The following is a 27,225-nucleotide window of genomic DNA, read 5'->3' as shown; positions in this document are numbered from 1 at the left end:
AAAGTAATACTGTTAATGTCCCGTTTAAACTGTTGCAGATCAAAACCTGCTGGTATGACATGAGTAAGAAGTTTCTAGAGTTCATATGTTCTGGGGAAGAAGAGTCGGGAATAGTGATTAGTGCAAGGAAAGGATGCCGAGAGGTAAAAAAACGAGTAGGACAAAGATGCCTTAGTTGTGGGGAATACGAGACCAGCCAGACTTGAAGAGCAGAGACCGGTATAGTAACGAGAAGATATGCAAACAATGATGATGGAATACAATATATCTTTCTCTTTTTTGAAGATTTAACGCATGATGGCAGCTTTTTCGTGAAATTGAATCACGGACGGTCATGAAATTCGTCTTTTTGTAAAGCAAAGGAGCGACGGAAATCCATGGCGAGATGAAGGAAGTCTTGAAGGATGGTTGTCCATCTTACTCTGCAATGAAAATCTGGGTGTCAAGGTTTCGGCGTGGTCATTTCGAGGTCACAGATGAACCCCGGCCAGGACGGCCAACATCCGCGACCACAGAGAAGAAAGCCAATGCTGTACACGTCATGATTCTCGAAGACCGCTGGATTTCAGCTAAAGTCAGCTGAAATTCTGAGGAATTCCATTGAAAGAGTTACCGTATTTGATGGCCTATAAGACGCACGAGTGCATAGGATGCATCCTAGCCTAGGCTATACTTTTGTAAAATAAACTACTACTAAAATAATGTTTTAATTCCTCTACTTACCTTTATATTATTACCGGTAATTATAAGCAATTTATTGCATCCATATTCGATATAAACATACCATAGGCAATTGTTTACCAATAGATAGCAGCACACGCTTTGTAAACATACATACCGTAGGCGATTGGCAACGCCCTGCCGTCCAAGAGTTTTGAGTGCATTGGACGCAGGGGGTTTTTAAAGCCATTTTGGGGTAAAAAAAAAAAAGGCCATCAAATACGGTAGCCACATCATCCACAGCATTCCGGACACGAGAAAGTTTCCGCAAAATGGGTGCCAAAATGCCTGAATGCAGATCAGAAGCGCATCAAAGTACGACATCAAAGGTGATTTTGGACGGAAGGGCTAATTTTATTTTTTTTTATGGCTCGTTTAGTCACGATGGATGAAACTTGACTTGGTCATTATGATCCCCAGACCAAGGAGCAATCAGCGGAGTAGTGTCACAGCGGTTCACCGCATCCCAAGAAGTTTCGGACCCAGAAGTCACAGATTGTGGCTTCAGTGTTCTGGTACAAAGACGGAGTACTTCTCATAAAGTTCCTGCGAAAGGGTCGCGTCATCAACGCAGAATACTACATGTCTTTGTTGGCCGAATTGCGTGAAGCTTCAAAGTAGAAACGCCGTGGAAAGCTGAGCTGTAGTGTCGTGTTTTTGCAGGACATTGCACCAGCACACACAACACATGAAACTCCACGGTAAATACGCGACTTTGGCTTCGAATTTGTTGACTACGTACCTTACTCTCCTGACTCGACCCGCTCTGACTATCACCTCTTTCCACAACTGAAGAAACATCTCAAAATAACGGAATTTCACTCCGATTCGGAAGTAATCGCTGTTACAGATTCTTGAATGGAGACCCAACCTTCTGAGTTCTTTTACAGGGCTTAGAAAAACTGAAGGAGCGTTGCAATAAGTGTGTGAATCTGAGAGGGGAATATGTTAAATAAAATCATAATTAACTGACTCCCCACCACCATATTTTCTTTTACTCGAAGCCAAGAACTTTTCAGTACCTCTTCGTACACTACACAGCTTAACTTCGGTTTCGAAACTCTTTAGACAATGTGTTGTTGTTGTTGTTGTTGTTGTTATTGTTGTTGTTGTTGTTACTTAAATTTCTCTCCTTCATTTTATTCTTTTGCTTCTTTCTTTATTTCCAGTGAACGAACCAATATGGAGGTGGAGTGTAGACCAGATAACTCTATAAGGAATGGTCACTATAGCAACAGACTGCTTGACAGTGCGATTTACACGTACAGAAACGCCAAACACCTGCCGTCAGCTTTAATGTCTTTTTCTCCGCGTTCAGCATCATCGTCGTCCTCATCATCGTCATCGTCGACGTTGTCATCATTATCCTCTTCCTCCTCACCCTCCACCTCCTCACCCTCCACCTCCTCACCCTCCTCCTCATCATCATCGTCATCATCATCGTCTGCAGTATTCTCATCAACCGCCACATCATCATCTCCAAAAACAACATTAACTACAACATCGTCGACGTTGTCGTTATCCTTGAACCAAAACAAACTTCCGGGACCGCTGAAATCAACAATTATAAGGACTGAAGCCCACCACATCGATGGAAGTCATTTGAAGTCGACTCCAACTTTCAGACAACAATCTGTTGCCTCGGTGCGTCGTTTACTGCGGACACCAAAATGTGCCCGTTGCCGAAATCACGGTGTTGTGTCATGTTTAAAGGGTCACAAACGATATTGTAGATGGCGCGACTGTCAATGTGCCAACTGTCTGTTGGTTGTGGAACGACAGAGGGTAATGGCGGCTCAAGTAGCTCTCAGAAGGTAAAAACATGTTTCTTATGTTTTTCTTTTGCATATTCCAATTATTTGTAGAATGAGTTTGCTGTTATCATTGTTATTGCCATTGTGGTTCGTTGGTTTCTTTGAGTTAGCCAAATTATTATCAAGTTCGTCCTTAAAGTGGCGAACTGGCAGAATCGTTAGCACGCCTAGCGGCATTTCGTACGTCTTCGCGTTTTGAGTTCAAACGCCGCCAGGGTCGACTTTGCCTTTCATCCTTTCGGGGTTGATAAATTAAGTACCAGTTGAGCACTGGGGTCGATATAATCGACAAGCTGCTCCCCCAGAATATAAGGTCTGCAGTATGGTTACAGTAGAAAGGATTATTAGGTTCGTCCTTCATGTCTCTGAAGACTCACAGGTTATCACTCTGAAGACATCCAGATTATCAGCGTTTCTATCGGTGTCATGAAATCTGCGTTACCGTGGGAGAACGTAATAGCAGGGTCATAACCCGGAGGGACTCTTGCTCTTTCCATGCAGGTCTCCTTTCTTTAGCTTCTCTGGTCATATCTGATTCTCAGAATTGTATTCGAGAGTACACAGTACTACACCACAGAGAGCGATCTCGAGCAGTCACAAGGTTTTAAGCCAATTAGATAGATTTGTTCAAATTGTTCAAATTGGGCTGTCCGCTAAGAGAAGCCCTTTTCCCCGCCGTACACGATGATGGATTTTTTTGTATATCATTGTGGCTGATGGTGAAGCATCAAACCCTCAATGCTTTTTGGTGGGGATTGGCGTACTACACAAAGCATAAGATATCAATCGTCAGCTTTTGTAGAGGCCTCATTGACAATTCTCTAATTGGGATCCGTATTTCTAGTCATAAATGATATTGTAGTTGGCGCAACTGTCAATGTGCCAACTGCTTGTTGGTTGTAGAACGACAGAGAGTAATGGCGGCTCAAGTGGCACTCCTTATTACCATTGTGGTTCGTTAGCTTCTTTGTGCTGGTAAAATATGATAACTAAATAGTTTGTGTGTTCGTGTAGCGTTTTGTATTATTGAATGTCAACTACGTAAGCTGAATGTTGTTGAGATAATGCATTTAATTTCTAATATTTTTTGTCTTCTATGTTTTCTTTCCATATTGATAACAAATGTTTGTCATTCTTCTGTTTTCCTATTCTATATTTATTTTTGTTAGTTATCCCCGTTATTTATCCCCGGTTTTTATCAAATTGGCTATTTCAGTTAAGTAATTCTTACTCAACTGAGCATAGCACGGCAAAGTCTCCATGTATAAATGACATCATTGTCATGGCGGGACATCATTATCACAGCATCGTAATCTTTCTTGTAATCCTTTATAACGAAAGATCAAAAGGAAAGTAGTAAAAAAAAAACAAGCATCCAGGACGCAAAATGGGATCGAACTCGGACTTTCATGGCTGTGAAGTGTGATTCTTAATCACAGTGGTATATATGCGTGTGAGTGTATTATGTATGTATGTGTGTGTGTTTGTGTGTATATATATGAGAGAGAGAGAGAGAGGGGGGAGATAATGATGCAAATAAATAAACAAACCGCTTGGGCTAGATATATAAAATATATATACATGTTTACATGTAAATAGAGAGAAAACAATGACTTTGTTTTCTCTCTATTTACATATACAGGTTGCGTAAGGCATTTGAGGACAGACCTTTGTGAGTCATTGCTACATTTTTTTTTTATTCAGAAAATATTGGCAGATCTTCAGCTTACTCAAGAAATGAAGAAGCATGCTGTTATTGTGGTTATAAAGGCTGAGCATAGCGATTCAGAAATACCTCAATTTTTAAAAGTTGCCAGACAAACCATCTTTCTGGGACTCTGAAGGATGACTGGTGGTTAAGAAAACGTTTCTTGAACGAAGTACTCGTCGAACCAATATATTTATAAAGATATTTATAAATATTTATAAACATGTTACCTCCTGGTAACATATGGGGCGGGGATAGTCATCTCATCGGTGGAACCGGGAATGACAGATACCTCCTCCAAGTCGCTGGCTCTGGACAGGTCATTATTTCAAGGTGTGGTGTTTGTACTGGTCTCTCTATCTGCATCTATGATTTGTTCATTATCGGTGGCGGTGGTATCGAGATCTTCGGTGACGCTCTCTCTGCGATGCTGGTCCCGGTTTGGTTATTATCTCTGGGCGTGGCAACTGAGACGTGGTTAATCTGCTTTTCGATGTCACATTACTGTTATTACGGGTATTAGGTCTAGGTATCACCGTAGCCTCATATATGACCCCTTCAGTCTCGCACCGGGTTCCTACTGGACAGTTATTATATACTTTGAAAGAGCAACCTGCCTCCCCCCCCTTGTATTGTGTTTATTTGTTTATTTTGCTTATTTGCATCATCTGGAGATGATCTTACAGTAACTCTTTACCCCGCAGACTTAGTCCTCGGTAAAGACTTCGGAGTGTAAGTTCAAATCATTTGAGCGCCACCAAGTGTTTTCTATATTGAGCATCTCTGAATCTCTTCTGTTAGTTGTCCATAAGTCATAAAGAAGGTCACTCTAAAAGAAATTTTGCGCAGTTATATATTTTATGTAGTCCAGTCGTATGTTCTTGGTTATGGCATGTAATCAGTCGGGAAGTTACCATTAGTTTCACGTCTACTATTGTTTTTGGCAAAACAGACGACTCATCAGACCTGCTGGACGGAAGCACGTAGCCTCTTTGCGAACGGAAGTAAATATAGTCTTGGCCAGTTTGGTGGGGAAAACAAAACCAAGACAAAACGAAACAAAGGCTTTTTTCGATAAATGTATATAGACGCGCGCGCGTGTTTCGTCTTCGCCTTAATAGTGTATGAGATAAAAGCAAAAACCAGAAAGTCAAAGATGAACAGATGGCAGAGGGGTTGCGAGCAACAGAGAGAGAGAGAGAGAGAGAGAGAGAGAGAGAGAGAGAGAGAGAGAGAGAGAGAGGAAAAGAGGTAAGGAGAGAAAGAGAGAGAGAAAGAGGAAAAGAGGAGAGGAGAGAAAGAGAGAGAGAAAGAGAACCAGACAGCGAGAGGAGGTGTGACTTGTACTCTGTGTTGGGTGATTAGTTTTGACAGATAAATTAAACATTCAATTAGACTTGCCGCAATAAAATCTGAAGGTGTCAGTGATGAGTCGGAGCTGTTGACATCCCAGTAGCTGCAGCAGTTACTTCCCAAATAGTGGTGGTGGCGGCGGCGGCAGTAGTAGTAGTAGTAGTAGTTGTTGTTGTTGTTGTTGTTGATATAACTTATCTAGATCAGCTCTGATGGAGCAGCGCTATGATCCAGGGTGTTCCAGCTATTGTGAGGAACGAGAAGAATCGATCATACTTGTGAACTGGGGTACGTTATTAATCGATCCTGGAAGAATGAAAGTTAACTTCGACGGGGTTTGAACACTGAGCGCAAAGCATTGTATTCGATGCTCTAACGATTCTACCAGTTGGTCGATTATATGTAATATATCTTTTACTTCTTTCAGTCACTGAACAGCGGCCACGCTGGAGCACGGCCTTCAAAGGTTTAGTCGAACACATCGACCCCAGTACTTATATTCTAAGTCTTGTACTTATTCTATCAGTTCTCTTTTGCCGAATCGCTAAGTTGCGAAAACGTAAACGAACCAATACTGGATGTCAAGCGGTGGGGGTGGGGGTGGGGATAAACACAACACAAACATAAAAACACACACATAGATACAAACACGCATATACATACATATGCACATACACACAAATACACACACATATACATATATGTCTTCAAAATGCACTCACAAGGCATTGGTTGACTCGAGACTATAGTAAATGACACTCGCCCACCAAGGTGCCACGCAGTGGGACTGAACCCCGAACCGTGCGGATGGGAAGTAAACTTCTTACTGCACTGCGGCTTCCTCTAGAAGGACAATGTTCAAGGGAGCAATGACTAGACATTTCCTCTGTGGATGTTCAAGGAAGATAACTATGTTCGGCTCTGTTAACCGAAATATTTGGGCAGCACAAAGTGGAGTGGATGGGGTTATTAAAGGCAAATAGTGAAAGGAACAGACATGCTTCTGTTTTATTAGACCTTCTCAGCGAAGCATGTTCTACTCAGCAAGAGTACTTTGTGGGGTTAATAATCTTAATCTTTAGTTACAGTTTCTCATTAAAACTACATAATAGGCAGAATTGTCGGATTAAGACAGCCGAGTGTTTTGAGGGAGATTTGGCTGCTATTTCTACCAGGTCTAGCTACCATGTACGGGTCTACACTTAATTTTCATTCACATATGCCTAACCGAAAACGATCACAGCCACATCATTCAAACGGACCGGGTGAAACTGGGTTTAGCTGCAATTATATATATATATATATATATATATATATATATATATATATATATATATGCACACACACGGAGATATAAAGAGAAGGAAGAGAGAGGGAAAGAATAAGGAAGAGGTATGTAACACTAATATATAACTTTATTCTCTTTTATAAGGCATCAAGCAACCGAGGCGAACAGCAATATGAAGAACAAGGGAAAGAATGCAGCTAACGTCCTGCAACAAAGGAAATTACTCCACCGAAATCTGCGGAATTTGCAACAACATACACTATCTAGAGAAATACTTTCCAGTAAGCCCATTTTGAGATGTATGTATTGCTGTTGTTGTAGCTTATTACCTGGTCAGTTATGATTAAACAGGCTTGTGTTAAAAAGTCCTGCATCCGTAATTGTTCAGCCTTATATTCAGACACAGTGTATATTCGAGTACCTTATCAAATGCGTCCTTTTTATTTTCATTTTCTCTTCTCTTGCTTTTGAAGACTGTCAATAAGATGTGATATGAGTGAGGTTTCGCTTTTAATTCTGCTTGAACAACAAAATCTTATATAGACCACCGAGAGTGATGTGGGTCCCTGTTGAGAACTAAGCATGCGCCAGTAAACTTGAGCACAACAGTTGGGCAAGGACCGAAGCACCTGGGGATCAGGACAATTCTGGATCTGTGGGTTTCCTTAATTGACCCCAGTTGGAAGTTCTCCATCATTCATATATTCGCATATTTTGTATATTATATATACTTTTGATCTCATCGCTCGTTTTCTCCTTTTCTTACTCTCATCTTTTTGTGCGCTCCATGCGCACAAAATGTTAATTGTCCTTGTAATATCCCCTTCTTTGATGCCCTTGTGTCAAATGAAAAACTACCACCGCCGCTACTACTACTACTACTACTACTACTACTACTACTACTATACTACTACTACTACTACTACTACTACTATTTTACTTTTCAGAGATCTCGGTCTTGTTCTGGTTGGTTCTGTGAGAGCGGACAGCAACCTGTTGTCAGAGATCTCACAGGGCCTCTTCCCGCAAATACCTGGATGTTAACTTATCGTGGAAGACACTTAACAACCAAGCACAAATCTCAAAATCCTAGCTGTACCCAATAGAGCAGTTTTTTGGACCTGCCCTGCCCTCATTTCAATTTCAATTTCTCCGACATATTTCTCGAACCTGGTTGTTAGTGCTCCGAGTGCCTTTACAACTACTGAGACAGCAGCTACACTCCTCAATTCTCACATTCTTACAGTTTCGTCTTTTAGTAGTCTGTATTTCTCTATCTTTTCCAGCTCTTTGTCACCTACGCTTTCATCTCCAGGTATTGCAATACCTATCATCCTGGTTTCCTTTTTTCTGGTCTCCGAGAATCGATTAGTGTCACGTTGGACTGTAAAATCCCACAGGATCGTATATTTATTATTCTCAGTGATGGCCTCTGGTTCATGTTTGTACCATTTCCGTGCTGTGCCCAGACCATACTTTACACACAGTCTCCAGTGAATGAACTTAGCCACATTTTCGTGTCTCCTTTTGTTGTGCTTTTGGGTCAGCTTGCTACACTCACTCACAATATATGAGATTGTTTCGTTTTTGCTGCCACACATCCTACAAAGGGGCGATTCACTGCCCTTATGTATTTGGAACATAGTGTAATTAGTTCTCAGAGTTTGTTCCTGGCGCTGCATATCAGTGCCTCAGCGCATCCTTTCAAATTACTATCATCATCATCATCATCGTCGTCGTCGTCGTCGTCGTCGTCGTCGTTGTTGTTGGGTCCTTGGGACCCAACAATAATTGGCACTATCTTCGCCTTTTCCATTTTCCATAGCCGGACTATTTCGTACTCTGAGGATTGTATATATATATTTTTCCGCCTTCCTTCTTGATTATTCGTGGGTCAAAGGAGCACGCAACATCAACTTTATAGCACATGTGGTTCATCTCGTCCACTACCACTAGGTCCGTTCTGTTATGCACTAACACCTGATCTGTTTGGATTGGGGTTTTGCAGGCTTGCAGGCCTCCGACTCCGCCACTCTCTTCGGTTTGTGTTCATACTACGTTTTGACTCTCTCTCTTGCACTCTGTTCTGTACAAGATAGAATTGGCCATCTGTTGAATACGTATTGCCCTTTGTTCCATTTTTGTTGTCTTTTGAGTACTTGCGACTAATAAAGAAATGATTATTATTCAGTTGTCTTAATTTTTATAACGTGTTTTCACCGTACAACCGACCATAACATTTTAGAGCTTGTGGATGCGCAGTGGTTTTCTCTTTTACTCTTCTACTCTTTTACTTGTTTCAGTCATTTGACTGTGGCCATGCTGGAGCATCGCCTTTAGTCGAGCAAATCGACCCCGGGACTTGTTCTTTGTAAGCCTAGTACTTATTCTATCGGTCTCTTTTGCCAACCGCTAAGTTACGGGAACGTAAACACACCAGTATCGGTTGTCAAGCGATGTTGGGGGGACAAACAGACACACAAGCATATACACACACATACAGATATATATACATATACATATATACGACGGGCTTCTTTCAGTTTCCGTCTACCAAATCCACTCACACGGCTTTGGTCAGCCCGAGGCTACAGTAGAAGACACTTGCCCAAGGTGCCACGCAGTGGGACTGAACCCGGAACCATGTGGTTCGTAAGCAAGCTACTTACTACACAGTCACTCCTAGGTTATTGTGTTTTTGTGTTTTCTACTGTATTGAAAAAACACTCTACGTAATATATGATATGTACAGTGATTAGCAGTGTCACAATCCCTCGCCATATCGCGGTTCACCTTTCGCGGTTCACCTTTCGCGGTTTATTATTTAAGCTTACATCGATTCCTCTGTGGTGTTGTTTTGCATTTATAATAAAATAAATATATAAAAATTATAAAAATAAAAAATATATACAGTACAGTTCTGTTTCTGCTTCGCGGATTTTCACCTATCGCGTGGGGTTTTGGAACGTAACACCTGCGACAGTCGAGGGATTACTGTATTGTACATTTACCTGCATGCTTATTATTGTGCCTATATTAGAAGGGATTATTATTATTATTATTATTATTATTATTATTATTATTGTTTTTATTATTATTATTATTATTATTATTATTATTATTATTATTATTATTATTATTATTATTATTATTATTAAGGCGGCGAGCGGGCAGAATCGTTAGCACGCTCGACGAAATGCGTAGCGGTTTTTCGCCTGCCGCTATGTTCTGAGTTCGAGTTCCGCCGAGGTCAGCTTTGTCTTTCATTCTTTCGGGGTCGATAAATTAAGTACCAGTGTAATCGACTAGCCCTCCCACCAAGATTTCAGGCCTTGTACCTATAGTAGAAAGGATTATTATTATTATTATTATTAAATATTTATTTTTTAGGTTACCGCTCCCGACTGCAATGTCTACCTTCTCCCGAGAGTATTCGAGGAGTCCTGCCTTACATGAACGAAAGAATGCGCAAGCGGAGATGTTTTGCTGACAAAGAACTTGAAGTAGTGATGTACCAGAGAGAACAAGAAGCTGAAATTGTTGCCAAATCGAAATCTAACATAGGTGCAGATGCACTTTCTGCAGTCGGCACTTTACGTTTACCTACGGTCAATAACAATCTGCAAAATTATACAGGAGAACGTCGACCTGGACCACAACATCAATCACAACAACAACAACAACAACAACAACAACAACAGCAACAGCAGCAACAGCAACAGCAACAACATCAACAGCAACAGCAGCAGCAAATTCAGCAGCAGCAACTCCAAACCCCAAAAGAATTCTTAGGAAGAATTTTCCCGGCCTTAAATCCGAACCTCTTAGAACTGGTGTGGCAAGGTTGTGGCGGTAGCTTAGAGCGAGCGATTGAACACCTAGCCACAGGTACCAAGTCAAGTCTGGTGGTTGCTTCTAACAGTGCCAATTTTATGAACTCTGCTGGATATTGTCCTGCCACCCTAAATCAACTAATCCAAACCTACTCCGTCCATTACCCGTTTCACACATCACCTTTCAATTCAGACCACCCGATATATTTTAATTCATCGTTGTCGCCACCATCCCCGATCCTTTCGTCCATCACTAGTGTGCCTTCAGGTAGAATTCCATCCACTTCCCCCTCGTTGACATCAAAGTGTCCGGAAGATACTTTGTCTCTTTCATCTTCATCACCTTCGTTGCCATCAACTATTTCCCCTTCTGTCACTAAAGACAAACTACAATTCCAAAGTGCGCAACAAAAAGTTAATTACCAACTGTTGTCCTTGAATTTGTACACATCCACAAACCAGAAAGATCCAGACGGATTAGAGCAACGCAAAAGTGGTAAAAGCTACAGTGGCTGTGTTCACACATCTACAGAAATTTCTTCCAAAGTCAACGACGGAGTACCAGGAAAAAACGTTGAGCACAGTGGTACAAGTAGAATGTCTCCTGGTGAGAGTGTATCCCCTACATGCCAGACACCGCTAGCATTGGTTACAACTATCGGTAAAAATGGTCTCAGTAACATGAGAAAACTTATAACTACGGAAGAGCTGTTGAAAAGAAGATCAGCTTTTCAATGTTTAGTCAGACCATTAAATCGGCCGAAAGCAGCAGACATAAACGATAGCTACGCAGAAGGAGCAATTAATTCGTTTAAAATGGAATCTCAAACAGAAAGAACTTTTACTACTGAGCGTGCGAAGATCCCGCTTAAGTTCTCTGTAGCTGCATTGATTGGCAAATAAACTAAACTGTTCGATATCCTGACCTGTTTGATATCATACCTCTGCACCAACCAAAACTGCTATCAATTGAGACATACAGCAAACAAATGCGTGATCTAAACTGACAATTAAAATACACACACGCGCACACACCACACACACACACACACACACACACACACACACACACATATATATATATATACACACATACACACACACACACACACATACGATAAGTCAGCCAGTAACATCAGATGTTCGACGTTAAATAGTATTTGTCTGAAATTGTTCTATATATCAGACAGAAGATAACTTTGGGATTAACACTTTGTAAGCTCTAGAAATGCCTTGTTAAAATAGTGTTAACATATTTAAGACAATCAACATTCAATACGTTAACATTAACTACTTAGCTATTAGTTTTCGTGCGGAAAGCGTATAAGTAATTTATTTTGTAGTCTTGTCTCTCTAAAGCTGTCATCACGTCTTAAAAACCATAGAGAAGTCATCTAATTAAATATTTTGTGAAATAGATGAAAGGTATAGATGGGCTCTGTCAGCTGAATAAAAACCCCCGGAATTCTCTTCAGATGAATCGAAATGAGCCGAAAGGAGAAGTAAAAAGAAACAAACATGCTAGACAATACAGACAAATAAATGTGAAAATATGAGGCAGAATGAAGGATTAATTTTATACAATACTTATTCCTGATTTAGTAGTTTTATCAAATGCTTTGTGATTCCCGTCATCTCCCCGAATTCTTTTTAGGACGCAAATAAGTTTCCATTTTGCAATATAGAAGTCGGTTGTTCATCAAATAAGCAGCAATATTCAATGACAATGCAGACATACACAGAAACTGTGATTACAAGACATACAGGGGAAATATCACGCATACACATACTCATATATACATACACACACGTCATATACATACAATATAGACACAAGAAATAAAATTCAAATATGGATTTCTTAAAGAAAAATAATAATTACTGAAAATAAAACTATTTAAATAGCAAGAAAAACAGCAATTCAAATAATTTTTCAAAATTTTTTTTTTTGCTGAAAGTTTTAATGTTTAAAAATTAAAAACGAATATCCAAAACAATTTTGTTTTTCATTTTTGGAATAAAAATTTTCGTTAATATTTTTATCATAATTAAAATGTAAATGATTAACATTTTTCTTTCTCTCCGAGATGCCATTTGCATGAAAAAAAACAATAAAGTTTTTGTCAACGTATTTAACGTATAGAGAGCATTGGAACAGCTAAATAGAAATAACCATGCAGTAAAATGAGGGGGCAAAAACGTTGTCTAGTTTTGATTATTATTGTTTTAATTATCGCAAATGTATAATGAGCGTTTCTAAAGTCAGTTTTAAATTAGTTGCTGAGTGTATTATCACACGGTATTTGGCAGCACGATGTTTCCCGCCACGTTTTATTCTTTTTTTTAAGAATAAAACTTTATTTTTTTTAATGAATACATGTACACACACACACACACACACACGTATTAAAAAGTAATATTTGGATTATAGTTGAGAACTTATTGTAATCCTGAGTATTAACTTTTAATATCCCATTTTATATACACTAAATTGACGTAATTGTTCTTATTTAGGCACAAAACTAGCTTTTTATGGTGGTGCTGGTGGTGTCTGGTGGTGGCGTGTTGAGGTTTGGTCTATTATATCGACCCGGGTATTTTATTCTATCTATCCGACGAGATAAAGGGCAATGTAGAACTAGTGAGATGTGAACTCAGAATACAAAGAGCCGGAGCAAATGCAGCAAACTTTTTTTTTAACCTGATGCTCTAACGATTCTGCCCGCTCTCCGTCTTTTAAATTGATATCTAATAGCAAAAAAAAATTATAATCGTTAAAAACACACAAAGCTTTATTTTTATTACTGTGCTTTTTTAAAAAAGTGGGTTGGGAAAAAATCTTGTTAGCAAATCCCGTGTGTTATAAGCACTCATAATTTTAATCTCTTGTAGCAATTATATACCACCGTAATACACAGTATAACTCAGTGTTGTACAGACGTAACGAAGTACGGGGTTGTCCGTCTTGTTCCGATAAAGTCTCATATTAAATATATTCACTCTAACTTTACTGAAACGCTTGTTACACTTCTAAACAGAAGATTGACTTTCCTTCAATTCACCATTTTAGTTCATCAAAGCATAAAATATTGTATTGTTGTTGTTTTGGTATCGGCAAGATGTCCCTTCTAGTTACTCGTAATTTTTCTTTGTTTTAAATGTTTTAAAAGTTTATGTTAGGAATGGTTTGCTCTGTGTTAATACACAGAACAAGATTCTGGGGAAAGGGTAAGTTTAGTTGTATGTTGGGGTGGATTTTGTAAATTATATTTCAGAACTCGAGCATCTTTTTAAAATCAAAGCATGTCGAAGTTTTTGACAGAATTTCGGAGTTAAACGGCGGTTATACAATAGCAGTTTTAATTCAGCAAAGCAAAGCACCCACAACCACCTGATAACCCGATGCAGTTTGCTCATATCCACATTGACACATTCGAAAACTCCAGTCGGTAAGTGCTTGACACGTGGAAACATGAGCAGGCCTGTGAAACTTTTAAATCTTCCTAAGCGTACACCCAAGATCTTCCTCATTAGCACAAAGGAGCGAGACAACTCGGGGAAATTCTCTAGATGCCTAAAGCGATCTGGTTTCCACGCTTCTGTTGGAATGTAGTGGGCTACTAGTCTGATCGCTTTTAGTACTACCAACTAACCTCCTTGGTCCAAGATGATGGTCCGTATCTTAAGACTTTTTTCCACACAACCCAGCCTCCAAATTTCAGTCTACTTAAAGATGCGCACATCTCGTATCCAACGAAAATAGGTGTGAAGGCTCGTGACTCGGAGGCTGTGCTTTCATTGATGGCGGCCTATATTAAGCAACCAGTAGTCGTTGAATATGTGGCCATGCTTCCATGGCGATCCTAGGTTACATGCTTTTACACTCCCTGTTCTAAGAAAGAAGGGAATGAGGAAAGTCTACGTACATTGTTGCGAGGTGTTCCGTCCTGCTGGTTAGTATGTTAACTGTCATATTTTTATAGATTCCGTCGGGCTATGTTTTTAGCTGGTTGCATGCTCATTATGATGTTTTTAGAATTTGCATATGTGTTGGTATGTTATTTGTTAGTGTGACGAAATCAGGGTGTGTAATGTTTGTGCATTGTTGTATGAGATTTATTAGTTCTTTGTTGTTTGTATTTATGGTCATGTAGTCTATGATGTTTTTTTTGCGGGTGTTGTTCTCGTTGGCTTGGGTGCAGATTGAGTTGTCCTCGTGCTTGTGATGTTGTTGGTGTCTGTGATGGCGGTGGTGGCGGTGGTGGCGATGATGATGTTGATGAAGCTGATGAGGGTATTGTTGGTGGAAACGGTGTGTGTTTGCTTGAAGTATTTCCTCTGTTCGAATCTCCAAGGCTTGGGGGAGAGGGTGGGGTTTCTTCTCTTTTGCTTCTTACTTTTTGTTGTTGATCATCTTCTGCCATTTCAGCTCTTCACGCTTACCTTCACCACTCGCCACTCCAAAGTTGTCCGAAGTGGGGAGAGGCATGTCTTGAGAGTGTTCTGTTGTTGTTGTTGTTGTTGCCAGTGGTGTAGTGACACTTTAGGGTGGTACTTCTTTTCTTGATTTTGTTGCTGCTGCTTCCACTGTTGGGGTTGTAGGTTCTGTTGCTGTGGTTGCCAATTTTACTGTTGCGGTAGCTGTTGCTGCTGTTCTAGCTGCATGCTCCCATTGGTGCTGCTGCTATTTTTGCTTTTCGTGTTGCTTTTCGAAATATTTTTGTTGTTGTTTTAGTTTTAATGTTAGTGATGGTGGCGGTCGTCGTCGTTGCGTTGTTATCACTGGTAACTGTGTTGTTGCCACAATTAAGTTTTTTTTTTGTTTGTTTTCGTGGTTCTCATTTTCATTGAAGCTGTTGCCGTTTGCCGCTACATCTGTTGTTTCTATCGGCACGAGTGAAGCTGGTGGTGATTTTAATGGTGATGGTACTTTAATTTGAGCTGGTGGAAGCAGCATTAAAAGGGCTCTTTCATTTACTGCTTTATTCCTTCGGGCTTTTCTGGGAGAGATTTCGACGCCATTTTTCTTCTTTTTTTTTGTTTAAAAAAAATGAGTAAATCCCAGACAAAAAATTCCAAATTCCTCTCTGAAAGTAGAAAATATAACGAAGCTGATTAGTTCCCTAATATGTATGTTAATTTTAAGAATAACACAGAGTAAAAGGGTTTAAACAAAGACCTTTAAAACGCATTTAAAACAAACAAAACTTGTGAGCCACTCGAAGTGATGTCTTGCTGATACCAAAACAACAACAACGACAATGGGCACAAGGCCAGTGCTTTTTAGGAGGGAGAGACAATGGTCTTAAATTTTACCACAGGGGCAACAATTTGGGGGGAGGGGTAAGTCGATTTCTTCGACCCCACTGTTTCACTGGTATTTAATTTATCGACCCCAAAAGGACGAAAGACAAAGTCAACCTCGGCGGAATTTGAACTCAAAACGTAGCGATGGCCGAAATACCGCTAAGCATTTTGCTAGGCGTGCTAACAAGTCTGCCTGCCTACCGCCTACGAAAAAAATCTCTTTCAATACAGTAACCATAAGAGCATCACAGCACATACCCAAGACACACAGAGCTGCACTCGGTAGTGCAGTGAATGCACATAAAATAAGACTACTGAATAATGATAATAATAATAATGATGATGATGATGATGATGATGATGATGATAATAATAATAATAATAATAATAATAATAATAATATAATAATAATAATAAATGCCCTGATGCAGTACCAGGCAGTGCCTCTTGTGGCTTCTGATCTTAACTGATTGGAAGTGTTATTATGTACATTGTTTTGTCTTGGTATAAAAGATGGGCTACAGCAAATATTCTGATTTGCTTGTCAGTTGTTTGACCATAACCAGTTGAGCATGTCCCTTTAGTGGCTGACAATATGTGCATCTCCGATCGTGAGCAGAAGTAGTGGGGGAGCATCATAGCCGTGTGTTGAAAGGAATTCTGAGAGGTTTGGATAATTCACCTTTGGAAACATGGGCGGTTCGTTAAACATCCTAACCTCTTATTCAGGGACCTTTTGAGCGGGATAGGTTACTCGGCCAGAAGAAAATTCTAACTAGGCTCCACCTGCAAGGTCATGTGCCGTTTATCTTGATATGAAATCACCATGTTGCGCATATATGGTTGTGATGCATGTACTTAGTGTATCCTTATCAGACAGGTAGTCATGATGGGTATACTGGGCTTCATATATTTTACCCCAGTGTCACCTTGATGGCACGCACTGCTCTCTCACTCAATAATAATAATAATGATAATGATAATAATAATAATAATTCATTCTTTTATTAGCCACAAGGGCTTACATAAAACAACATAAAATTACGAAACACAACATAAAAGACAACACAACACGAGACAAAGGGTTTTACTGCCGTCTAAACATTTGAAAACAATAAAAAAATTTAAACAACATGAATCTCCCAATAGGAGAGGCGCTTTGAAGGTCCTCGTAGAAAAACCCACAAAAGCCTCAGGTGCCCGATCAACAGGGTAAGAGCCCTTCTTTAATTTTTCACAGGTGTATGCTCAGAATTGGTCCTTTCACACTGGCTATTCTTCCAACATTCACCCGCCTTTCAACAAACTTTCTAGAAGGCAACACTCCCTCACCCTCAACTTCCTTTTCGAGTGAAACTTGAAAAAGTTGATGAGGGCTTGGCTAAAGAGGAAAGTGTCTAACTTTAGCCCTTTCAGACGAGCCCACATACTACCCCTTTCGCTACAGCCACCAGACAAATAAAAACTGCCTGCACCTCCCGGCCAAAAGAGAGCGTCGAGGCAATTTTCACTATGGATTCAGTTGGTAACCGCATCCGTCCCACACGCGACAGTAGGTGTTCAACATTAACCCACAGATCAGCATTACTCGGGCACTAGACGAGAGCGTGCAGAACGGTTTCATCGTTCTGCCCATTTCTCGGGCAAGCCCGGCTGACGGTACTTCCGTGCCTGCAAAGTTTATCCAGGACAGGCAGCGCCCCTCGGTAGCACTGCCAGGCAAGGGATTTCTGAAATTTATCCATAGGCCCAGGCAGTTACGGTGAATCACGATTAAAGGAAATAGCAAATGAAATAGCTGAGATAGGAAAGATAGTCAAACCTTCATGCATAATTTTAACAAACTCAATACCCATATATGACAGAATTCCTTTAGTGATTAACTGGCACCGACATTTTGCTGGAATTTCAAAAGTGTTGCGTGAAAGTTACCAGCATGTTGCGGAAAAACATCCTCCCTTCAAACAGATATTTCCTCAGCCGCCTATTGTAGCCTTTAGACAGAATAAGAATATAAGGGAATTATTGACCACTGTTTCCGATTCCAAGAAAACTAGCATTGGGGTATCTGCACAGCTGCAAGATAGGTAAGCCCTGTTCATTGTGCAACAACATGAGTCAAGTGAATTCCACCAGGAATCATAACAGAGGTGGGACATGTAGAGATTACCATTTGGTGTACGCGGCAGAATGCACGAAGCACAACTTGATTTATGCTGGTTGTACAGAAATTAAACAAAGGGTTTAATAGACACAAATATGACGTCAGGTAGTTCGACAGAACTTGCCGAACATTTTGCTTCAAACGGCTGTAATTTTGAAAACGACTTGAAAATGCATATTCTCAGAAAATATTCTGAATCTACTTCACTTTCAATACTCAAAATGCATGAGGAGAAATATGTTTGCGGGTTATTAACATCACGCCCAGGAAGAATGAATAGAATAACAGGAGAATTTCATCAAATTTACACAAAACTGTTTAATTAAATATTCTTCTTTTTCCTTTTCTTTCTTCTTTCCTCTTTTTTCTCTTTTTTCTGTCTTTTTTGTCTTTTTCTTTTCGCCAGTTATAAAATTGAAACGTAAAGACTGATTATGTCATTCCATCAACGTGTGAACGCTAGTTGCTCTCGTTCATACTTTAGATTTGAATATCTTTAATTTTAAATTTTTATCACTTTTTATTTCGAATTCGACAAAGACAGGCTTGCTGTCGAAATATCGTTCAACAAATGAAATATCTATATAAATAAAACAACATTGAGTCGGGCAGAAGGAAGAAGACGTCAGGGAAACACACGGTCTGCATGGCGTCAGACATTTTCAGGGAGTCTTGAAATTTATGAATAGACATTAAGGAATAAAAGATCTATTAAACTTGCAACCGAACGAGAAGGAGGGAGCAAAGCTGCTACCCCTGATGGGCAAATATACATAGGATGGGAGAACACTGAAGTAGAACTGCCGTGCGATGTGCAGACATACATGGGATAAGATAACTAATCTTTCTGCCATTGTAAAGGAGGCGCAGGATAACAGAAACCAAGTGTGAGGTTGAAGCACGCCTTGTATGAATAAAGTAGATGAGATAAGAAATAATTCGTAAGGTGAGACAAGGGAACGTAAAAGAAGAGGCGAGTTGTCAATTTAGTTTCTGGCCATACATTTCTCTGTTCGGTGTTTTCTTTTTCATTGAGTTTTTCTCATTTGATTACACCCGTTCTCCACTCCACATCATATTGCCCATCACTCGTTGACGACTTGTACACCACTGTTTACATGTCAGCTGTATCACTCAGCAAATGTGTTAAACAATAAATAAATATATATGAGAGCAGTTTTAACGTAGAGATTTCACACGCACACGCACGCACGCACACACACACACACACACACACGCACGCACACATACACACACACACACACACACAGACACGCACAGACACACACTCACGCAAATATTAAACTACATTCAAGCCCACGCCTCAGCACAGACACACAGCCTCACAGGCATACACTTCCGAAACTATGGTAATATCAAATTCCCTGTTTATTAATCAATCTTTCACTCTGTCTATTTGTTTCTCACTGTGTTTTGTGTATGTGTGTGTATGTATGTGTGTGTGGAAGTGTTTGTGTATACACACACACACACACACACACATGGACATGCATATGTGTATATAGAGGCGCATATTCATGCTCATACACGCATATATATAGCTCTTTGTGTGTGTGTCCGAGTGTGTGTGTCCGAGTGTGTGAATCTGAGTGTCTGTGTGTGTCTATGTGTGTGTATGTATGCGTGTATGTGTGAGTGTGTGTATCAGTGTGTATGGAATTGAATGGTGGAAGGGAATGAAAAAGAAGCACATAAATGCGTACGTAGAAAATACACTCATTATCATGCTCACTCGCACACACACCCATACATACCCATACATACATACATACATGCATACATACATACATACATACATACATACATACATACATACATACATACATACACACATACCCATACATACATACATACATACATACATACATACATACATACATACATACATACATGCATATTTTATCTTTTATTTGTTTCAATCATTGGACTGCGGCAATACTGGAGCACAACCCTCAAGGGCTTAGTCGAACAAATCGACCCCATTATTTTTTTAAGCCTGGCACGTATTCCAACGGTCTCTGCTCCCGAACCACAAAGTTACAAGGACATAAACAGACCAACACTGGTGTTAAACGGTAAGGGAGAACAAGCACAAACACAAAGACACACATACACACTCACACATGCACACAGAACGACACACAAACACAGCTCCACGTGCACACAAACACACAAACACAGACACATACATACATGCGCACGCTCCACGCACGCACGCACACACACACCACACACACACACACGTGTATGTATGTAAACTGTGGCTAAATAACCACAGGTTCGCTTTTCGGTTCCAAGAGGGGTGCAACGCTACGTCTTCAGTCAACAATATTTGACGTTTAAAAGAAGAGTGAATGCCATACAGGATGAAATGGAAGATCTTGGAACAGCCTGGACCATACACCAACGGGAGCAAACGATGCAAAGTTTGCTCGGCCGAGAGGGCAAAGATCCTAAAAAATTCGTTTCATCTGGGAGGGATGTTTTCTAAAATCCCAAAGTAAGATATTTAGTCGGTGCCCTCATGAGAGAAAATTTATGTTGGAGACATAGACTTCCTTGCTTCCTCACTAATGAACGGAAATCGTACATAACTGGAACCGCGCTAAGGGAGATAACTTCACCTCGCTTCGAAGAATTTCATTTCGCTTTTTTTTTTCACAAACTTGCTTACCAAAGCTGAATTTTTACCTCCACTACTAGATGGGTTATGTGCCTCTGGTCATCAAGTCCGGTGAGTTGCCAATATTGCTAAGACTAATAATAGACCTGAAACCATTGGTAACTTTCCTAGCGAGCACATAATATATATGTGTGTGTATGGGCATGCGTATATATATTCATATATGCATAAACATGCACATATGTTTATATATATTTATATATTTGTATGTATATACATATATATTATATTATATTATATTATACTATATTAGAGGAAAATCAAAACCAAGGCAGAACGAGTATCTCGAGTCATTCAGAATAATTTAATTAGGGTAGAGTGAAGTCTTACAGCCGTTTCTGGGAGAACGTAAGTGGTAGGTTAGTATGTCCACGCACTGGGAATTCCGTCATCAGAGACCAGGTATGAATATTTTAGACAGGGAAAATTTACAGTTTGCAAAGAATAAAATTCACAGTTTATAAGGAATAAACTAGAAGAATAAAGGAGTAAATAGAGGACTTGTTCTTTGTAAACCTAGTACTTATTCTATCGGTCTCTTTTGCCGAACCGCTAAGTTACGGGGACATAAACACACCAGCATCGGTTGTCAAGCGATGTGGGGGGGACATACACAGACACACAAACATATACACGCATACATATATATATATACATATACATATATACGACAGGCTTCTTTCAGTTTCCGCCTACCAAATCCACTCACAAGGCTTTGGTCGGCCTGAGGCTATAGTGGTAGACAGTTGCCCAAGGTTCCACGCAGTATGACTGAACCCGGAACCATGTGGTTCGTTAGCAAGCTACTTACCACACAGCCACTCCTACATATATACATATATATAGTTGGAATTTATGCATGCACTTATAAAAATACATGTATATTTACATACATGTACATATACAGAGGCATACAAATAAGATATATCTCTCGAGTTATCCTCAATTTGATATTAATATATATATATATATATATATATATATATATATATTACGCTAAGCTTCATCTTTTTTCAACTCCTGTTCCAGGATGGTGTTTGACGAATCCACTTTGGTGATTTATCAAAGATATTAATAAAATGTGACTCCAGGATTTTGTTAATCGGAATATGTTGACGCACTCTGCTGTGCTATATATCTGCCAAAGAGAAATATTTAGACTTTAAAAGAATTTACAACCTACAGGTCTAAAATGGGTTTCACAATGGAATGTTACAAAAGAATGCTGCTCTCACAATGACACTTTGGACCGCATCCAGAAAAGATCCACTCGCTTGATTGTTACTCCATTACACTGCAGCCTTTGACGCACAGATGTGTTATCTCCTCACAGTCTTTTCTGTCGCTGTTATATAACAGCTTCTGTTCTTCAGAGCTAGCTGGATCATATGTTCTCTGCTCAGACAAGCTATTCTCACTCGTATTTCCACTTATCATTTGTGTTGCGTCCAGTTCCACTTTCTCTGCACCAACCCTTGTGCCCAATCCTTCATCTCCAGAATATCGGCTCTCTGGAATTTCCTCCCTCTTCATGGTTTTCCTATATGGAAGTTCTACTTTCTAAAGGTTTATCCCAAATTTTGGCTCAAGGCCAGGATTTCGTAGAGGGGAAATTCGATTACATCGACCGCCAGTAATCAACTGGTACTTATTTTTTATCGACTCCGAAATACATACACACACACACACACACACACACACACACACACACATGCGCGCATATATACACACATGCACGCGAGCGCGTGTGTATATATATATATATATATTATATATATATATATATCATGGTTTCTCCCGTCGGTTTTGATATATGAAATTCCGACAACCTACACTCCTTTGCGAGACATGATTTTTATATCGAATGTGACATTTGAGCGCCACCAATGATTTCTAAGGAAGCCCGCAGATGCTGTAAGTATGAGCATTGCGAGTCTGTGCAGGCGGTATACTTGCAGCCCTCCTCTCCTTTGCCTTGCTCCCTAAAGTCTGTTAATAGTCGTTGAAACAAAGTCTCTTATACTAATTTGACACGACGATTTCCATTTTGTTCGCTCCAAGGCTGTTTGTTCAAAGGTATTGTGAGTTATATTGACTGCTGAGAGGTTACTCTTTAGTTTGTCCTTATATCACAGCCGCAGTCGACCAACATTCCTCTGCTCACTATCAAGCTGTTTGAACATGAGGACGTTGGGTGTTCTTTCAAAACTCATCCATATGAAAGCGGTGAGCTATTGGAATCGTTACCATACTGGGAAAAATGCTTAGCGGCATTTCGTCTCTCTTTATGTTCGGAGTTCAAATTCCGCCGCGGTCGACTTTGCTTTTCACCCTTTCGAGGTTGATAAATTAAATACTAGTTGAGCGCTGTGGTTGATGTTGTCTACTTACCACAAAATTGCTGGCCTTGTACCAAAACTTGAAACTATTATAAATAGATAGATATGTATATAGACACACATACATGCATACATACATACGTACATATATTCATATATGTGAGTGTATGCGTGTGTGTGTATATGAACGTTTATTTATATATCGGTATCTATCTATGGCTCCGGCAAGTTAAAAGAATGCCAAAGGTACGCCGTGTCATGACATCGATACTGTGATTCGATCTACTCACGATGTGAGACCGATACATACGTATTTACATACACACACAAACGTGTGTGTGTGTGTAATGTATAAACACACACACGCACGCACTATGACACATGTATATAATGTAAGAATGTGTGGTTAAAGTGCCTATGTTACAATATTTAGAAATTAGATAAGAGGCTTTCAATTTTGTTGCGTTTCTCTCTCCATCCACTCCTGTCAGACAGTTCGTGTCTTTTCAACACACTCGCGCCAACTGACATTAAACGATTCACAAACTGTTGGTCGTTGTCGCATATCTTCACGTTATTTACTTGGCAAATTCTTGCATTCTCTCTCCTCTCTCTCTCTCTCCCCCTCTCTTTTTCCCTTCCCTCATTCTCTCTCCCTCCATCCCTCATTCCCTTCCACCACCACCCTATCTCTCTCTCTATCTATCTATAAACTTGCTTACCAACCACATGGTTCCGAGTTCAGTCTCATTGCGTGGCACCTTGGGCTAGTGTCTTCTACTATAGCCTCGGGCTGACCAAATCCTTGTGAGTAGATTTGGTAGACAGAAACTGAAAGAAAGTCGTCGTATATGTGTGTGTGTCTGTGTTTGACACCCCAACATCGCTTGACAACCGATGGTGGTGTGTTTATGTCCGTGTAACTTAGCAGTTTGGCAAAAGAACCGATAGAATAAGTACTAGGCTTACAAAGAATAAGTCCTTGGGTCGATTTGCTCGACTGGTGCTTCAGCATGACCACAGTCAAATGACTGAAATAAGTAAACAGAATAAAAATATAAATATGTGTGTGTGTGTATGTGTTAGCGCGCGCGTGTGTGTGTGTGTATAAGCAAAAAATATTCGAATGTTTACATTCAAAATAAGATGTTACTATTGTTAATACCGTCTATGGCAAATAAAATATTTTTAATTGATAATATTAACAGCAGTAGCATAGGCGGTTCACAAGTTTAACAACAGTGTAAGCTATAAAATATAAAATTAGCACGAATCCTTAAGGATGCAGTGAACATCAATCTATTTAGAAATAAGAGCTTCAGTCTCAATGCAACCGCAAGAAGGGATCAGAATAATAGAAAATAACAGTATGCGAGGAAACGGACAAAGAATTAAAAAGCATACCTATATATATACATATACATATATATAAAATTTACGGATTTTTTTTCTCTTACGAGGTTTTTCACGCTGACTACTGATAATTTCTTTTAAAGATTTTATCCTCAATTGTTAATTTATATATATATATATAATATATATATATATATATATATATATATATATATATATATATTATATGTAGAAAAATACAAGCTGGGACAAGAACGTAAAACATTTAGAAGACGATACAAAAAATACGGACGGGACATTCGAAGCTTTCAATCTTCAGTCAAGAACCGGATCATCCTAGCAATTCCAGCTGATTAATCTTGAGATCGCTCCGATCCGGCCAGCCCCAAGGAAAAGCTAAGCTACGAGCATTAGATTTCTTGGAAGAAGGATCGAATGTATACGAAACAGGGACAGAAAAACGGACGATGCCACACGAATATAAAATCCAAAATGGTAAAAACAGGACAAAAACAGCGGGTGTCTTACGACTAATAAACAGTACAAGTTTAGCTGGCGTATTTGGAAATAATGCCTTTATCGGCAGACGAAGACAACGATGTTCTCACGGCAGTGGTCGGAGGCCAAAAGGCTGATTTTGACCAGCGGTCACGTGATGAAGAGAGAGAAAAGAAAGGGGGCAAAGGAAACAAAGAGAGAGAGAAAAAGGGACGAAGGCAACAAAGAGGGGAGAAGAGAGAGAAAGAAGGAATTAAAGAGGGGAGAAGAAAGAGTGCGTGCCAGGGATTCGAAGCAGGGATGGTAAAGAACTTCTTCGTGATTCACAAGGAATTCTGCGAAGGTGGCAAGAACAGTTTGATGAACTTTTGAATCAGCAGTCTGTAGTTAGTGAGGATGTTCTCAATCTCATCCCTGGATTGCCTGTGAAGGCAGCACTCGCGGAACCACCAAAGTTGGAAGAAGTTGCAATGGCTGTCTCAAGGTTGAATAATGGGAAATCTCCGGGTATGGATGGCATTTATGCAGAGTTGTTACAACAAGGTGGTGAGAAACTTCTGCAGCAACTTCACTCCTTGTTTGTCAGGATATGGGCGAGTGAATCTGTACCTGAGGACTGGAGAGATACAGTAATGGTGGTCTTGTATAAGGGAAAGGGCAACAGGAATGATTGTGGTAACTATAGGGGAATATCATTGCTTTCTGTCATAGGAAAGGTTTTATGCAGAGTACTTCTGGATCATCTGCTGAAACACGTTGCAGATTGTGTTCTTCCAGAAAGTCAAGTGTGGGACGTGGCACTGCTGATATGATCTTTTCAGCTAGACAGCTTCAAGAGAAGTGTGTGGAACGGGCTCTGGATTTGTATCAGGTTTTTGTTGATCTGACAAAAGCCTTTGATACTGTTAATAGAAAAGCATTGTGGAAAGACATCCAGAAACTTGGGTGTCCTGAAAAGTTCCTTGCTTTGGTTAGGTCTTTTCATGAAGACATGAAGGGTAGGGTTAATGTTAGAGGGAAAATGTCGGAGCCCATTTCAATACAAAATGGAGTGAAACAGGGGGATATTCTGGCACCGACCCTATTTGCCATATACTTTGCGATGGATTTCTGTATTGCTTTCAGAAACTGCAGATATGGTGTTTACATCCATTATCGAACATCTGGCAGCATATTTATTATCAGGCGCCTTGCTGCAAAAACAATGGTATTACCTCTATCATAAGATACCTTTTGTATGCAGATGATTGTGATCTAGTAGCGCAATACATTTTGAATGCATTCTCTGATGCTTGCACTGCCTTAGGATTGACAGTCAGTCTCAAGAAAACAATTGTCATGTACCAACCCGCCCCTGGTAAGCAGTATAGTGTACCAAATATTTATGTGTATGGTAAACGACTTGATGTAGTTGATCAGTTTGTCTACCTGGGAAGCACTGTTAATAGATATAGCAATTTGGATAAACCCCCTTGATTATTATGTGTGGGGCGTAGTTGAGCGAGAGACCAACCAAACTCCTTGTAACATCAAAGATGAACTAAAGACAAGGATTATGGCAGCATTCACCAACTTAAACAAGGAGATCATCCAGATGTGTTGCAGGAGATTCCGAAGTCGTTTGGAGGCTGTGGTTGAAGCCAATGGTGATTTTATTGAATAAATTTACTCTTTAGTATTCAAGATATTTTCATGTAATGTCGGTAAATATATCTGTGAAGATATATAGTGTTGTTTTCATTTTTGCGTAATTTAGACGTCAATTTATTCACCACATTCTGTATACACACACACTCAATATATATATATACATATATACATATATGTGCGTGTGTGTATGTATGTATATTATACTTACACACACACGCATGTATCTTTTACTTTTTCAGTCATTAGACTGCGGCCATATTGGGGCATCACCTTTGGGGGTTTTAGACGGTCGAACCGGCCTCAGGTACTTATTTTATTTAAGCCCCGTACTTATTCTATCGACTCTTCTGTCGAACTGCTAAGTTACTACAAGGACGTAAACAAACTAACACCGGTTGACAAGCAGGAGAGGGGACAAACACATGCACAAAGATACATACACACACACACATGTACACGCACTCGCACACGCATACACACATAAATTTGACGGG

At 39.8% G+C, this 27,225-nt stretch overlaps 1 protein-coding gene across 1 annotated transcript; it reads left to right on the top strand.

Annotated features, from left to right (window-relative positions):
* The first annotated feature begins 1,895 nt into the window (after positions 1-1,895).
* LOC115224099 (serine/threonine-protein kinase pakD-like) lies at positions 1,896-12,545 on the top strand. The gene is made up of 3 exons (XM_029794906.2): positions 1,896-2,534; positions 7,028-7,164; positions 10,274-12,545. The coding sequence occupies exons 1-3, from the start codon at positions 1,903-1,905 to the stop codon at positions 11,617-11,619; spliced, it is 2,115 nt and encodes a 704-aa protein (XP_029650766.2). The 5' UTR covers positions 1,896-1,902; the 3' UTR covers positions 11,620-12,545.
* Positions 12,546-27,225: the final 14,680 nt, after the last annotated feature.

The sequence above is a fragment of the Octopus sinensis genome, linkage group LG24, assembly GCF_006345805.1.
Source record: "Octopus sinensis linkage group LG24, ASM634580v1, whole genome shotgun sequence".
NCBI classification, from domain to species: domain Eukaryota; kingdom Metazoa; phylum Mollusca; class Cephalopoda; order Octopoda; family Octopodidae; genus Octopus; species Octopus sinensis.
Note: the sequence above shows the minus strand (reverse complement) of the source record. Positions and strands in the feature narration are given on the sequence as shown.

Excerpts from the sequence above, each read along its gene's own strand:
- LOC115224099 (XM_029794906.2), top strand. The coding sequence starts at position 1,903 with ATGGAGGTGGAGTGTAGACCAGATAACTCTATAAGGAATGGTCACTAT. Across the intron at positions 2,535-7,027 it reads GCTCAAGTAGCTCTCAGAAG|GCATCAAGCAACCGAGGCGA; the intron begins GTAAAAACATGT and ends CTCTTTTATAAG. Across the intron at positions 7,165-10,273 it reads ATCTAGAGAAATACTTTCCA|GTTACCGCTCCCGACTGCAA; the intron begins GTAAGCCCATTT and ends TTTATTTTTTAG.